At 36.5% G+C, this 14852-nt stretch overlaps 1 protein-coding gene across 1 annotated transcript; it reads left to right on the forward strand.

Annotated features, from left to right (window-relative positions):
• Positions 1–668: 668 nt before the first annotated feature.
• Positions 669–14211, forward strand: LOC113666412 (uncharacterized). Its single transcript, XM_027182188.2, has 12 exons — positions 669–763; positions 2015–2102; positions 5853–5888; positions 7015–7092; positions 7859–7967; positions 8873–8940; positions 9546–9594; positions 9722–9752; positions 10147–10443; positions 12098–12184; positions 12651–12766; positions 13616–14211. The coding sequence occupies exons 1-12, from the start codon at positions 672–674 to the stop codon at positions 13693–13695; spliced, it is 1131 nt and encodes a 376-aa protein (XP_027037989.2). The 5' UTR covers positions 669–671; the 3' UTR covers positions 13696–14211.
• Positions 14212–14852: the final 641 nt, after the last annotated feature.

Genomic DNA, 14852 nt, shown 5'->3' on the forward strand with positions numbered 1-14852 from the left:
TTGCGTTCGTTACAACAAATAAACAATAGCCTCTATTGGCGCGAAAACAGAGAAATTTTTGTCAGCGGACATTATCTGCTCCTAGATGCAAAACTGTGAGCTTCGAGGAACAGATCATATCCAAGGATGAATATACGAGCATATTTTCGCGCAAATTATTGGCTATTGTGTTTATCATCCTTCAAATATTTTGCAACACACGTAGAAAAAATTTTACGAACAGCTCAGCTGTTTTTCTGCTTGGAATGTTTTCTTGATTGTTCTCCCTACTTCTGTAACAATAAAAAAAGGCGCTCTCTCATCTTGAATTGAATTTCCATAGTGGACCTAAGGTTAGAAAATTGGGTAATATGACTTGGGTGATATTCACGGATATCAGTTGCTCCAAACGCCAACAATTGCTCAGTAAAAGTTGCCGAGCAAAATCGGGAAAGATCAAGTCATCACATATCATGTTCAAAATCTACAGTTTCAGTTTCGTTAGCCGAAATTCCTTAGATTACTTAACTGGAGAACACTTAAGAACAAACATTATTACGCTCTTTATATGCACTTTTTTTTGTCGTCGTAGGTAATTAGTGGGCGTCGCCTCGCGAGCATCATAAGGGATATTTGCAGTTGAATCACATGAAGTGACAATTGCGCTGTTTTTGTCAGAAGTGAAAACAAAGATGGCTAACGCTTGGACACAATTCCAACCATGGCAAAATCAACCTTTACCTCCAGGCTGGGAGGCTAGATATGATGGTAACATCGGAAGATAGTAAGTATCTTTGAATCTATGGTTGTTGACTCGTAATGTAAAGTTTCGGTAAAAAACCTGCGTTTTGATCCGGATGAGTCGCAAGCATTTAAGTTCGCTGTCGCTGTGTGGCTTTTTTGAACAGATGGCCAAGCAGAATATTTCTCTATTGCGAGAAACATATTACTTTAGAGCTTTCTAGAGTATCCATCACCTATGCTGATTTCAAGAGAAACAGTTTCATTGTATCTTTAGCTAACAGATGCAGGTTCGTCGTGATTTTGAAATGTTCTGCTTGGTTTACTTTTGGCTAATTTCGATGCAAAAGTGAGCCTACTATCGGCGAGATGTCCGAAAAACCCCATACTTCATTATGCATAGAGTTATCAAAAAAATGAGACAATCATGAAAATAAAAGTTTACATTATAGACTAATGTTTTGTTTTAGAATAGTGCAGGGTTACATGGAAATCTTTCCTGCACTATTTCCTTCTTTGATCTTAGCATCAGTAGATATTCTTAAAATATGCAGGCTAACGTTTGTTTAAATTTGTCTTTATCGTAACTAGCGATCATTTTCAGAATTCTATGTCAATAGATTTTTCATTTACAAAATATTAGTAATTGAATGTACTTGTTGATAACATATTCAAAGAATGTCAATTTATGCATCTACCTTACAGCAGAGTTTTGAAAAGTCTAAGTTCAATAAACAAGCAAACTATCTCTGGTTATAATTTTCATAAGTCAGACAAGCATTTTACTCATGGGAGAGACAGTCAGGTATTTCTCCCTATAATACCTGTGAATGCATTGTTAAGCAGAGGGTTGATAGGAAAAATATAAAATTCTACCAAGGGATGTTGTGTGATCTGGTGGTAAATTTCCCAGATCCAAAATTCTGAGAAATGTTTGTCAGAGAGTTGTGAGAATTTATATTTAGATCTTGGGAGTGAAAGGGAAAATTGCTTGTTAGGAAAGAAAAAAATATTGTTATTGGCCTTTAGTGAAGATGCTTATTATCAAAACTAAATAATGGATTACAAAATTATTTTTGTTGAGAGTTATTGTTCTTTATGAAATGACTGAGGTACCATGAGTTAGCTTATTGGTTAAAAAAAATGGGGGGCAGGGGTTAGAATTGGAAGAAAAGAGATTGTCTGATTTTATTCACTTAGAACACTACAATCAATTTTGGAGATTTATTGATTTACTTTTACAGAAGTCATGTATGTTTATGAGATATTTATTTTATTGGTCATGTTTTTACAGCTACTTTATTGATCACACTACACACAAGACAACATGGGAGGACCCCAGGTTAAAGAGAACAGAAGCAATTCCTTTGACTCAGTTTAAGGTAAAATTAACCATAATTTGAAACACTATTTGGTTAATGGTCATAGATTTAAATTCAAATTGAAAATTACCATAATCTGAACTAGGAAAAAATAACAAGCAGCTAATGAGAGCTCACTGTACTGAGTAATGTTTATTGAGTGGACTGAAATGTAATTTGGTCTGGAATCAATTGCGAGATTTCAAAAGTATTCGCAAGATTTCAAAATCATCAGCAAGTTTTCATATCTAACAAGCCAACAAGTTATAGGTACCATAACTTGAAATCATAAGTTGGATTTCGGACCAAACTTGTAAAACACAAAGTTCAAATACCACATTATTACAACCATTTGGAAAACATCTGATCAAGTTAACACCAAAATACAGCCTTGTGTTGAGGACTCTGGTCAATATTTTACTGATTTAATGGCTGGTTTGTGAAAAACTTGGCATGGGCAAAAGTTGCATTTACGGCAAGAAAAGTTGTACATCATAATTTATGAATGAATCAAACTCATTGGAGCCAATCAGACTGTAAAGATCGCCATTGATTTCAAAATGGATGTTATGTTTGCACAAAACTTAAATTTAAGTTTGGGAAAACTTATAAATAAATGAAAACAACATGTTTTAAGTGTAAGGCATTAGTTTGTGTCTTATCCTGGGTTATTCAGAATAATTTTACTGAAGTCCAAAGCTGCTACAGCAGCAAATGGTTGTGAAAGTCCCACAATTTTTACCCTTTAATTACTAGAATTTTCACCTCTATTTAAAGTGGCCACCTCTTTTATGCAGTCATGGTCACCCATAACTGAGTCCTAACAGCCTTTTTGTGTAGTGAACTGTCACTTAAATAGAACTAAGAGTAATGTTCCACATAAAATTTAATCCATATCCATCTCCTAAAATCAATGATGGTAGAATTATTAAGCAAATTCTTGTGCATTGAGTGGTCAGTTGTGACATAAAATGATGTTTTTTAATTGTTTCTATATATTACCATATTCTGTGGGACCTGTATTAAGCAGTCACCCTGTATTAAGCTGTTACTTACAGTATTGTGCAAAAGTAATGCAAGCCGAATTCGGCAAATTTCGTTATTTGTTCTAATGATCTTTCGTCGAAAGTTCGAACGAAAATTCGATCGAAAGTTCGAGGCCTGTTAAGTGACATTTCGTCTGAACAAAGGATGCTTTTTTGATTAATTTTCGCCACGAAGCGAAAATTTTGTGGCGGAAAGTGTCTCTTCGATCATTAGCGTTCGAAATTTCGCTTCGAACTGACGGTAGCTGTCTGCGAGTGATCGAGTTTGTTTACTACTCATGTAAGCAACACAAAATGTTATCAAACGTATTTCCAACCTTTTTCACCACGACCGAGACACTTAATTTTTGAGACTAAACATAGCAATTGCGACAAAGAGACATGTATTTGGTGGAAATAAACTCTCAAATGATTGGAATAGTTTTAAACATTAACTTCAGTACTCCGCTTTTAAACCAGACAGAGCAGAGAATGTGTTTTGAGTGTTTTCAAACGTTGTCAATCAAGAAATGTGTTCCTTGTTTATTCGTTCTCAATCGCTACGCAAATAGATGGCATCCATATCGCTGATTGCTTTCCAGATATCATTATACCCATGTTTGTTTGGAAATATTTATTCTTCACAATTTATATATATATATATATATATATATATATATATATATATATATATATATATATATATATATATATATATATATATATATATATATATAATTTGCACAATGGAGAATGTGCTTCCGTTTTCAACGCTTTATTAAAGACCTGACGCGTTTCGGCATTTGCCTTCCTCAGGGGCCTTAACATGCAATTGTTACATACTGTCATATATATATATATCTCACAATTAACCAATTACGACTCTGTAACAATTGCATGTTAAGGCCCCTGAGGATGGCAAATGCCGAAACGCGTCGGGTCTTGAATAAAGCGTTGAAAACGGAAGCACATTCTCCATTTTGCAAATTATATATATATATATATATATATGTATATGTATATATATGTATATGTATGTATATATTATGAGAGGAAAAAAGGACACAACTACATTTCCCAACAAGCCTGTTTCGTGAATCGCTTCACTCTTCAGGGGTTTAATGAAAGAATATTCATATGACTATCGTGTACATACTGGGAAAATTTACATAATACGCGGTAAACTTAAAAACTTTAGAGTTCAGCTGTTGCTAAATTTTCCCAGTATATACACGATAGTCACATGAATATTCTTTCATTAAACCCCTGAAGAACCCCACGAAACAGGCTTGTCAGGAAATGTAGTTGCGTCCTTTTTTCCTCTCATAATATTTATTCTGCTCTGCTTCAACGTATTGAGCACTGTTCCATGCGAAAATCGGCTTGCAGACGTTTTATATATATATATACATATATATATATAAAACGCGAGCTTCAGAGCGCATGCAGTATTTTAGCATTTAAGCGTTCTTTGTTCGTTTTGATCCTACACAATCAGATGGTAATAAAAGTGTGAAATACTTTACATTTGGCAACAAAATACTGAATATTAGCAAGTGACAGCTGAAACAACTATTATTTCGGTCACGTTGCCCTATTTTTGCGTAAATTCTGGCATCTTTTTCCAATGCTTATTTTGCACAGTTTCTACATACACTGTTCGCTTCCATAGACAGCTTTTGAGGTCTTCCCGATCAAGGTAAATTTACCACGAAACTGGCGAGACACAACTTTCAAATGATGTGCGTAGTAAAACCTAGTAACCAGTTGTGTTTCAACGCTTTCGGTATTTCAGCTGGGTGGAGGCCTTGCTTGTGGAGGGGCTTTTTTGTTTTTTTGTAGAATAATTTGAAACTTTGGCCACGATGAATACTAAAAGTAGATTACGTAAATGATCCCAAACGCATCGACACAATTGATACACTGAGTGTTGCCATGGTTGCAAACAACATAGGTCACGCGGTGGACTCAAATTGTTGCGGGAAATTCCATGGGAGTTTTACATAGAGCAGTACCAAACCACAAATTCAGCCAAATCTTTTTGAAAGAATGAACAATTGCAACAAATTATCGCCCCTAATATTCGCCGCATAGAACGAGTTTTCACTCAAAATTTCCAGTCGTATTAATGCCATCAAGGAATATGTCGCTGAAAGTTCAAGCCGTTCAAAACAATACATGCCTCAAAAATTCGCAAAATGTCGTCGAAGTTTGGTTTTGGTCAAGAATTCGTCGAAAAGCTAGGAATTTCGTCAAACTTCGTCGACAGGTGTTTGCATTACTTTTGCACAATACTGTAGCCATTCCCCATGGGTGACCCCTTAATACTGGTTTGACTGTACTTTGATTTACTGTTTTTGTTGTGGTTGTGATATCATACAGCAACATTCAGCTGATATCTATAAATAATTATGATCTCTCTGTAACATAAGGCATGAAGTCAAATTGCATATTTCCTTTAGCAGTTCATATTGACAACTGATTTTCAGTGTCTACAGTATTCTGTTTTAGTAGAACTTTGATCTACCAGCTCACTTAACTTGAGTCTTACTTTTGTTAAATAAACATTTTAATAACAAAACAAGTATACTTATGGATTGTGCATTATTTAAGTTTTCGTTGTAAATGATTAGCCACAATGGAGCTCCTGACAGATACTATGTACACTATCAATTGGCTTTATATTCTGTAGCATGTTGGATTGAAAATAATTACTTAACATGCTTTTTTGCACATTTGGTTATAGGGATCGTCAGGCAATAGAGCTCCTTCAAATCAGTTGGTGAGGATGGAATGATACTTCTTAATGTTACTAAGGATAAAATGAAACAATAACAACAATTAACTGCTCCCTTGCTTAAATTGGGATTCCCTGTGTGTCCAGCCAGCCCCCAGTAATCACATTACCCAAAGGCCAACATATCCTTGCAACCTACCTAGAAGTCCTCATTCCAGTCACCTGTCAACATGATGAAAGAAAATAAACAAGAGGGTGGGTGAAAGAGGAGAAGGCTTGATACAACAGCTGTCTTTCATTCAGAACTAAAACAAAAACTGATCTTGAGTGATAATATCCAAGTGGGCTGGAAAGAATGGAAGAAGGCAAGGCAGATTTAAAAGTTTGAGTATGCTTAGATATCAATAATTGTGGTGGACTTCATTTCATGATGTAATGGTTTGGTAGAAAGAAGAGTGATCTTTTGAGTGAGATTCATTGGGTCTCCTTCTCAGTAGAATTTCTTAGGATTTGGTGGAATGTTTAGCATATCAGTGCCCTTCCAATTGCCAACTGATTAAAAAAAATTATAAAACCAATTTTAAGTTAGAGGGAGAGAACAAAAATTTGCAAAAAACGAAGAAATTGACTTTGAAATGATTAGTGAGACAAATTTCACATTTTGTGAAAATTGTGAAAGATTTCACCAAAGCAAATTAGAAAGCAATTTACCACTAGTGAGCAACTTACATTTCAGCATTTTTGCTCAAGAATGAAAACCTTTATGTTGATATTAACTACAGAAAACAATTGTCCAACCCTTGTTTATTCCATTTTGGTTAGTTTTGGTGATTTTGAAGGCAAAAAACATAAAAAATTATATTATCTATAATAACGTAATGTTGCTAAGGGTGGAGCTGTTTGGAGCCACCTTAAATGTATGATGGAAATCCAGGAAAAATTTGTTTTGGTTCAAACATTCAAATTAACAAAGGTTTGAATTAATAGGAACATGACTTTTTAGTGATTGTCTGAGACAAAGGAAAAATAAAAAATTAACTGGGTTGAAAGCTCCCAACCAAAAGAAACAATGTAAACACAGCATAGATATACATGTGAGGTATTTTTAATCACTGTATACTGTGCTTATTATGAAGTTGTCTCATCATGTCTTTCTCTCATATTTCTTTAGGAAACCAACTTTGGGGGAGTTAGCCCTTTCCAAGCAGGTTCATCTTCACGACCAACAGCAGCAAAGAAAGTGACTGAGGTACAGATCATGTGATCATTTGGTACTAGGATATATTCCTTTCGCATCCATCTAGATGGTCACTAGAAATTCCACAGGGGAAGTGGGTTTAAAGGAAGAAATTTAGAGGGGTGGGGGTTGTTTGTTGGGAACATTTTTAACCAAAGGTTAGCAAATATAATCAATTTGAAAGCAGTGGATGATTGATCCTTGTTGAAAGTTACTCTTGAGCCTGCATGGCAGGCCTTTGTTTTCTCTTAAATAAACAGGAGATTGAGTACTTGACTTAAGTATGTGTATTAACTTTTTTACTCCCAAGATTTTATCAGTAATTCTCCTTACTGTCTGCCATAAAATTCTTATGATGTCAGTTCAGAGAATTTGGTATTGGATCAACTTGTGATCCATTAATTGATAGTTTTCTTTATTCTCAGTACCTATCAATAAGGAATTCTGATGGGCAAAAATGTGTAAATGCTGTCAGTCACATCACTTTCATGTCATTGAATTTTTCAGTAGTATTTGAGTTCAAGTACTAAACCTAATTTGTACATGTAGATCTTGCAAAAAGGTTGAATGTCCAGGTATAACAGTGTTGGAATTTCCTTTTGGTAGGGGCAGTTAAAGATGCTCTGAAATGGAAAATTTAGGTAGTGGGGAAATGAAGAATCATCCATAGGGATGACAATATTTTTTGGAAACTACATGTAAATGTACACATTAGGTGCATGACTCAAATAATATCATGCATTGGCTGTTACTTAATTTTTGTTGCTTTTTTTATCAGCCTGAGAAACCTCAGCGTCCAGCCAGTTTTACAGATGATGACTTCCCCGTGGATAGTATTCTATCACAGATGCTGAAGGAAGACAAGAGTGAACAGGAAAAGGAAAACGGTGAGTGTCCATACAATCTTGTTGTAGCTTATGATTGAATGGGGAGAATGAAGCATAACAGAAAGAGACATGAGAGCTTGTGCGCATTGTTTTTGTACCTGTTTTTTTTTTTTTCCAATTGTCACAATTAAATCTGTTTATGGCATGAAAGTGCCAGATATCAGAAGATACATCTAGCTTTTGCTGTTTATCCTTTTGGTTGCTGTATTATAAAGTCTCCTTTTGGAGTTGGTATTAACCCCTAAGAGTGACTAACATCTAATTTCTTCTCACAATATCATCCCTGAATCACACAACAAGGTCACAAAAATAAGGGAAATGATTACCAACTAAAGAAGCTCTTGTTTGCAAAACAAATTCTCCTCGTCAGCACCTCAGGAAATGAATAGGAAACAGTATAGAGAATATGCATGCTGATGTTAGAGTATAAGGGGTTAAACCAAGGTTGATGAAATTGTGCTGAGCATTTTATTTTTGCTGGATCAAACAGATTTAAAAAAATGTTAAAACAACAGAAATTTGGAACTGTTGGTCTGGTGATTTCCCACAATGTGTTTTGTGATAATGATCCAAGAAATATTTATTCCTTGATTTTGAGAAATATATCTTTGTAAAATGATCAGGCGGAGCATTATTTTTTCAATTCTTTTCTGATTAATTATGTGTATGTACTTCAACCATTCACCCCTAGTGAAGAAACAAAATTGAATATGAGTGCATTCGCAAAATAAGGCAGAGATTACTACTGACAAGAAATGTGATGGCAAATAGAGTGATTTCCTGGCTGTGAAAGAAGCAGAATTCAAACTGGCACATGTGGTTATAACTAGTGCAATGTAAAGGGTTTTTATTAGTAAATCTGTTTGGTACATAATTCAAAATTTTTCCTTGATGACTTATTTCAGTGAAGAGAAAGTTAATGGGTGAGTTCCCAGGTGTGGATGAAGTTGTCATAGATGTGGCCCTTCGTTCTGTAAGTATCTTTACTGGGATTTAAATAATCATCAGCTACAATATATGTGAATATCTTCATGATCATGGAGGAAACATGCTTTGTGCCTTCACTGATCATGAATGACCATTGACTGTGTTCAAAGTCTCAGAGAATTCTAAGGATTAATAGGAAGCAAAGAACACAATGTGGCAATTGGTATCATTTTCTGGATGAGGATGAGATGGTATTCAAACAAGACAACAACTTTTATAATTTTATGAACCTCAGGGCTTAATTTCAAATGGTTGCCATTGTCATGCACAGGTTATACGACTGTACTCTTTATTCTGACTCACAAGCCCACTTGTAAAATGAATAACTCGTTGATCATTAATGTTGTTACTTTGCATTCAGTATTTCAAGTTAACATGTTGTAGTTGTGTAAATAGGGACAATATCTTGAGTGAAAGTATGGCATGCAAGGAATGAGTTACATGCACTATTTAAAACTTGCATCTAACAATTTTGTACAATCTCTTCCATTCCCATTTGTTGAACCTGTATCAACATTTAATTCTAAGGATCAAGCTTTGTTCTTTTAACTCATACATAGACTTATTTCCATTTACTTCTTACAATATTAGACCAAGCACGATGAAAGGAAAGCCAGGGAAGTGATCAAGCAACTGAAAGGTACACATTAGTAACTATGCAAGGTATTTGATTCAGTTTTATTTTGATATTTCTTGAACCTCACTCCATGTTTATTTATATCCTTTGTAACTTATTGTTTAATCATTGTGATGTTTTTTAATGGCAGGTGATGATGACAAAAAGAAAGGGCCTGGGAAGTAAGTTTACAAAGCTGACCTGTATGTACAGCTGTATAGTTTAAGTTAAAACTTTTTATATGTTGCAGTGTGGGTTAGGTTCTTTCGGCAACAATGTGTAGGTTTTTTTGGTCACATTGGAGTGTTTTGACTGTTTTTTTTATAAGCAAAAGACACAAATCTCTTTATCTCAGCAGTTTGTTCAGTTTCGTAAACAGCCAACTGGTTTGCCTGGCAAAATGTGCCTTGATTTTTGTATTAAACCACCCTTAATACTGCATTGAAAATCTAAAGATTATTTTTGTTTCCACTGGACTGTTTCAAGTGTGAGAAATGATACACAGAGCTTGTTTGGTACAGCAACAGCACCTACCTGTACATAAAAAGTAACTCAGTGTAAACATGTAATTTGCAGAGGAAAGAAACAGACAGAAACTAAACCAAGAGCCACCAACAGTAGTGGACCATCTATTGCAGCTGCCTCGTCAACTGAACAACTCAATAAAAACAAGGGTAAAGCTGCAACTAAGACCAAACCCCCCAGTGAGGAGCTTCACGTCAAGGCCACACCCACTTCGCCCGCACCCCAGCCAGAAGTCAAGCCACCATCGCCTGCTCCTGCCAAGGTGAAGGTATCCTCAACTTTAGTCCCTGGACCTGGTGGGCAGTCAAGGAAAAGTCCGGGGGGAGCAGCATGGTCAACTCAAGCCCAGTAAGCGAATCATATTTACGTTGTATTTCCTATTTATATTTGCATTGGTTTATTGAGATAATGCCCAATGCCTCATTTATGCGCGTGATGAATTATTTTGGGTGATTTTTGTGATAAAATCTAATTGCACAAGCCTAACAGCAAGATATGACTTTCATGCGTATATATCGTTTCTTGTACAAGTGCCCGTTGCGAGATGCTGCATTAACGTAGGGAAAACTCTTGATTAGAAATCCTATCAGCGATCAGTGGCGGGGACATGTCAAACGTTGATTAGTGTTAAATTTACAACTTCCAGTTGAACCTTGAGACTTTTTAAAAGACCCAAACCCTCGAAGGTCTGTAATCAGAAGATAATTACTATTTCATAATTGTGCTTTTTATATAGGCGCGATTTATTGAACACGAAGCTCTTGTCAACTTTGTAAACAAAATTTACTTGACCTCGACTTCGGAGACCCTTTTAAAACGCTGGAAGATTAGGCGCTTTGTATCCCAGTTTTAATATATAAGATGAAAATTTGATTGAAAGAGTTCGGATTTGTCAACTGGGTTTAAAATACAGACAAAGCTGCTTTCAGACGATCGTCTAAATTGAGGGTGCAATTGAATATGTCTACCTTTTCCGCAGTACAAATATATGACTTCCATGTATTCTTATCACACCTTCTCCATCTACGGGTATATAACGAACTCACAATTGACCAGCTCCCAGTTGGCTTGATAGCTCAGTTGGTTAGAGCGCTGCACCGGTATCGCAGAGGTCATGGGTTCGATTCCCGTTCAGGCCTGAATTTTTTTCAGGCCTTATTTCTCAACTGCTTAAGTTGAGTATATACTGCGATGATCTTCATTTGCTTAAAATAAGGAGAGTTTTAACTGTCAGTTATTTCTGAAAAGGTGCGTGGAGTAGATAGATTATTTTCGCAGTGTCTCTGCTATTGTCCAAGCCGCTGAACATGGTCAGTTTATATTGAGAGAAATCCGGAAACACAGCAGCAAACAACGAGTTTTTGGCATGACTTGATCACGCTCTCTTACCGAGAAGTGAACTTCTGTTTCCGGTTTTTGAGAAGTTTAGACAGTTAAAAACGTTCAGTTTATTCAAAGCATTTTAATCTTAAATAAATTTGTGTTGATTTTAGAACATTTCACATATCGAGCATGTAGCAAATATTTTAGAGTCAAACTAAATAAACCGTCAGGGGCTACTTTAAGTTTGTTGTTGACAGCCCTTCGCTACCTCTAACCGTCTTTGTCCTTTCTTGGTGTTTCATCATCTCTTTTGTGTTTTCTGTCTTGTCGTGTTAATATTATAAGTTGTATTCTATTTTGAGCTGATGGTAGTTTCTTTGCCTGTCACTATTTGTCGCAAGCTTCTAACTTATATAATCCCACTTAAAACTCGGGCCTGTTATTACTTCGTTGTTAAGCAGTCAAAATGGTACTGGGGCTTGCAGCCGCAAGGGAGGAAAAATGTCTCACGGAGTGAGCTCAATTACAAGATTTACCCTATTAAACTCACTGGTGTCACGAACTCTTTCAAATAAATGCTCACGACAAAGAAGAACACACTATTTGATACGTCCTCTTAGTCTTATTCGCTTCCAACTTCGTTTTGTTTGTTTATTTGTTTTTTTTTTCTCACTTTTAGACCGAAGGTCTACCACTCTCCCCTTCGTTGTGTGCCCAGTGGACCCAAACCTGCAAATGCACAGGGACCTAACCCACAGATGCTGCTGTAAGTACTCAGCGCTGTAATCTGCGATCGTTTGAGTCGCCATAGCGGATAGCAAACTTTCTGGTGACTTAATTTGCAGCGAAAGTGGCTAGTTTGGCGACCTGTGCTCGGTGGTCATGTACACTGAAGCAAATTGTAACATTTTTATCGGTTAATGTTATGAGCGCAATTCAACCGAGTATCGTGAAACAAAGACTCGTTAATATCACTACAGCCGATTTCAGGAGAGTAAAACAACAGACGGACCTAATGACGTTAGTTTTGTGAGCCAATTACAGAGCGAAGTAAAGAAAAACAAAGGCAAGCCCAGATTACTTTTGACACCCAATTGAAATTTGCTCTCTGGTGTTAAGTCAAGTTTGATGAATAATTGCAAAATATTTAGCTCGAAGCTCCGTTTACTCGTTCAGAGTAGGCGTGGTTTGAGAACAAATCGTAAATCGTTTTCCGTTTTCTTTTCCGAAAGGCCTGAGTGGATCCAGCCACAGGGACCACATACGGCTAATTATGCGGGCCCTCAGCGAAGCAATGTCCAGGGACCTGCTAGGCGAGCCTCAAACAGGAAAGTGCCCTTGAATTGTGGTACGTACTATGAAAAGGCAGCTCTTACACTTTTTCAGGGTAGTTGACCTGCTTTGGAGACACATCTGTAGATAGTTTTTCTTTAAGAAAGATGTTATTTGTCATGTCACGAACGTGGGACAAAGAAAAGATCTGAACCCCAATGAGGAGTCGAACATCAGGCCTTCCTCTTACCGGCTGTGATACTCTACCACTGAGCCACAGAGACTCTATGGTGAACTCAGCCATCCCTAGGTTCATAGATGACTCGCGCCAGGCATACTGCAAGGATATGCATCGTACAAAGTGTCGTTTACGAAAAAGAAGAGGGTGATGGTAAATTTTGAGCCTAGTTTGTCTTAGTTATGATTTGAACATTGTTCAACATTAATCCAAATCGCACCTGTGTTTAGGTTTTTGTGCAGCATACGAAGATAATGATGTGTTTTCAAACCGGCAAAGTAACGTTAATGAGTCGAGATTTGAACCAGACAGATTGATCGATGTTTTGTCCTTTTTGCTCCCGATGGATTTTGCCAGGTGGTTAAATTTGGATGGTGTATTTTCTTAAATACTCAGCGACTACGAAGAATGGCCTGCAGAAGCGGCTTTTTTTTTTTTTTTTTTTTTTTTTTGCGTATCCTTGAGGAGCAGGAGAAAGCGCGCCTGCAATCTGTTAAACAAGAGAGGCGAGCTGTGGAAATTACTCAAAATTGCAAGACGTTGTAATTTTTTTTCGCGCTTCTCCCGCGAACGACACACCTTTGTAGTTGCCTGGAATGAGTTTTCGCTGGCTCCCATGAAAACGCCGAAAACCTTTTCCATTTTTCGGCTAATAGTAAGTTGACCTGTGTTTCTTTTTTTGAACAGGTGCTCAAGCAAGCAATCATCAGGGCTCGAATATAAACTTGGTTCATGGATCAGTTTATGCCCAAGCTACTTTGCTGTGAAGCTTTGGAAAGTTAATTAAATAACACTGCGGACACAGACAGTATAAAAGTGTTTGTTTTAGTTACTAAACAGCTGTAGAAAGGAGTAAAAAATTTTTGTTATAATAACCTCTGGTTAACAATCAGATTATGAGGTCGAGATTTCTTTTGTGATAGCTATTGAGGGTAAAGCCCTAATCAATTATTACACGTAGCAATCGAGAGCAAATAATCTGTTGTAGTGTTTATTTTTCAGTCCAATGCTTTTCATTTTCCCGCAGCCAAACAATGTGAGGCTACTCACAAGCTATCACAGAATAGATAGCAAGTAACGCAGCCAATCAGATCGCAGCATTTTTGATAGAATGCTATTTTATTTATACCAATAGTCGTTAAGTGATTACCTAAAGATGAGACCTATTGTTTTCTGATGAAAACTTAACCTATACAACTGTACCTAGTTAAAAGGCAGAAAATTAATCTATTCGAAAGAATTCAAAGACAGCTTCAATTAAACAGCACAAATGAGGAAATGGCGAAGGCAGACTGAAGTTGTGTGGTATCATGAAAGGGGCACAATTTCTAACTGATCTCTTCATCCTGTCGGCCATTGCAGTGAGTCTCGACGTCTGGCTCTTTTCTGTAAATTATTAAATTTGGTTCTTTTAAAAACAGGTTAATCACCCCTTGTAATGAGTTAGCTTTCATTTGAGGTCATGTGACATCGTTACATTCCCAAGAGCCACCGATTTTGGGGGCTCAACTAAACATCAGGAGGGAGTCAGGGGGCTCAACCAAACATCAGTGGGAAGTCTGCGACCCACACCCCTTTTAGTTATTCTTTAAACTTTTCGTGGCTAGCCATCTTTTGAAAGGTATGATTAAGAGACAGTTTTATTCAATTTTATTCAATTTTATTCAATTTTATTCAATTTTATTCAATTTTATTCAATTTTATTCAATTTTATTCAATTTTATCCCAGAGACCTCTCTATTTCGAAGGCTTTACCACTGCTGGCATAAAGTATCAGATATGAAAACTTTGAAGCATAGTTCACCGTTTTTCAGGAAAGGCTTCCTAAAAATCTGAGTGCCAAACCGAAATGTAACAGGCGTTTCGCCTTTCTTTTGGGAAAAAAACGAAGAACGCTGGACACAGGGGGAGGGAAAATTTTGTG

Source organism: Pocillopora damicornis, chromosome 3 (genome assembly GCF_964200805.1).
Source record: "Pocillopora damicornis chromosome 3, jaPocDami1.2, whole genome shotgun sequence".
Taxonomy (NCBI): Eukaryota; Metazoa; Cnidaria; class Anthozoa; order Scleractinia; family Pocilloporidae; genus Pocillopora; species Pocillopora damicornis.

Bases quoted from the DNA above. Each gene is read 5' to 3' on its own strand.
- LOC113666412 (XM_027182188.2), top strand. From the start codon at position 672: ATGGCTAACGCTTGGACACAATTCCAACCATGGCAAAATCAACCTTTA. The intron at 5,889-7,014 runs GTGAGGATGGAA...ATATTTCTTTAG, and splicing joins GAGCTCCTTCAAATCAGTTG to GAAACCAACTTTGGGGGAGT. The intron at 8,941-9,545 runs GTAAGTATCTTT...TTACAATATTAG, and splicing joins TAGATGTGGCCCTTCGTTCT to ACCAAGCACGATGAAAGGAA.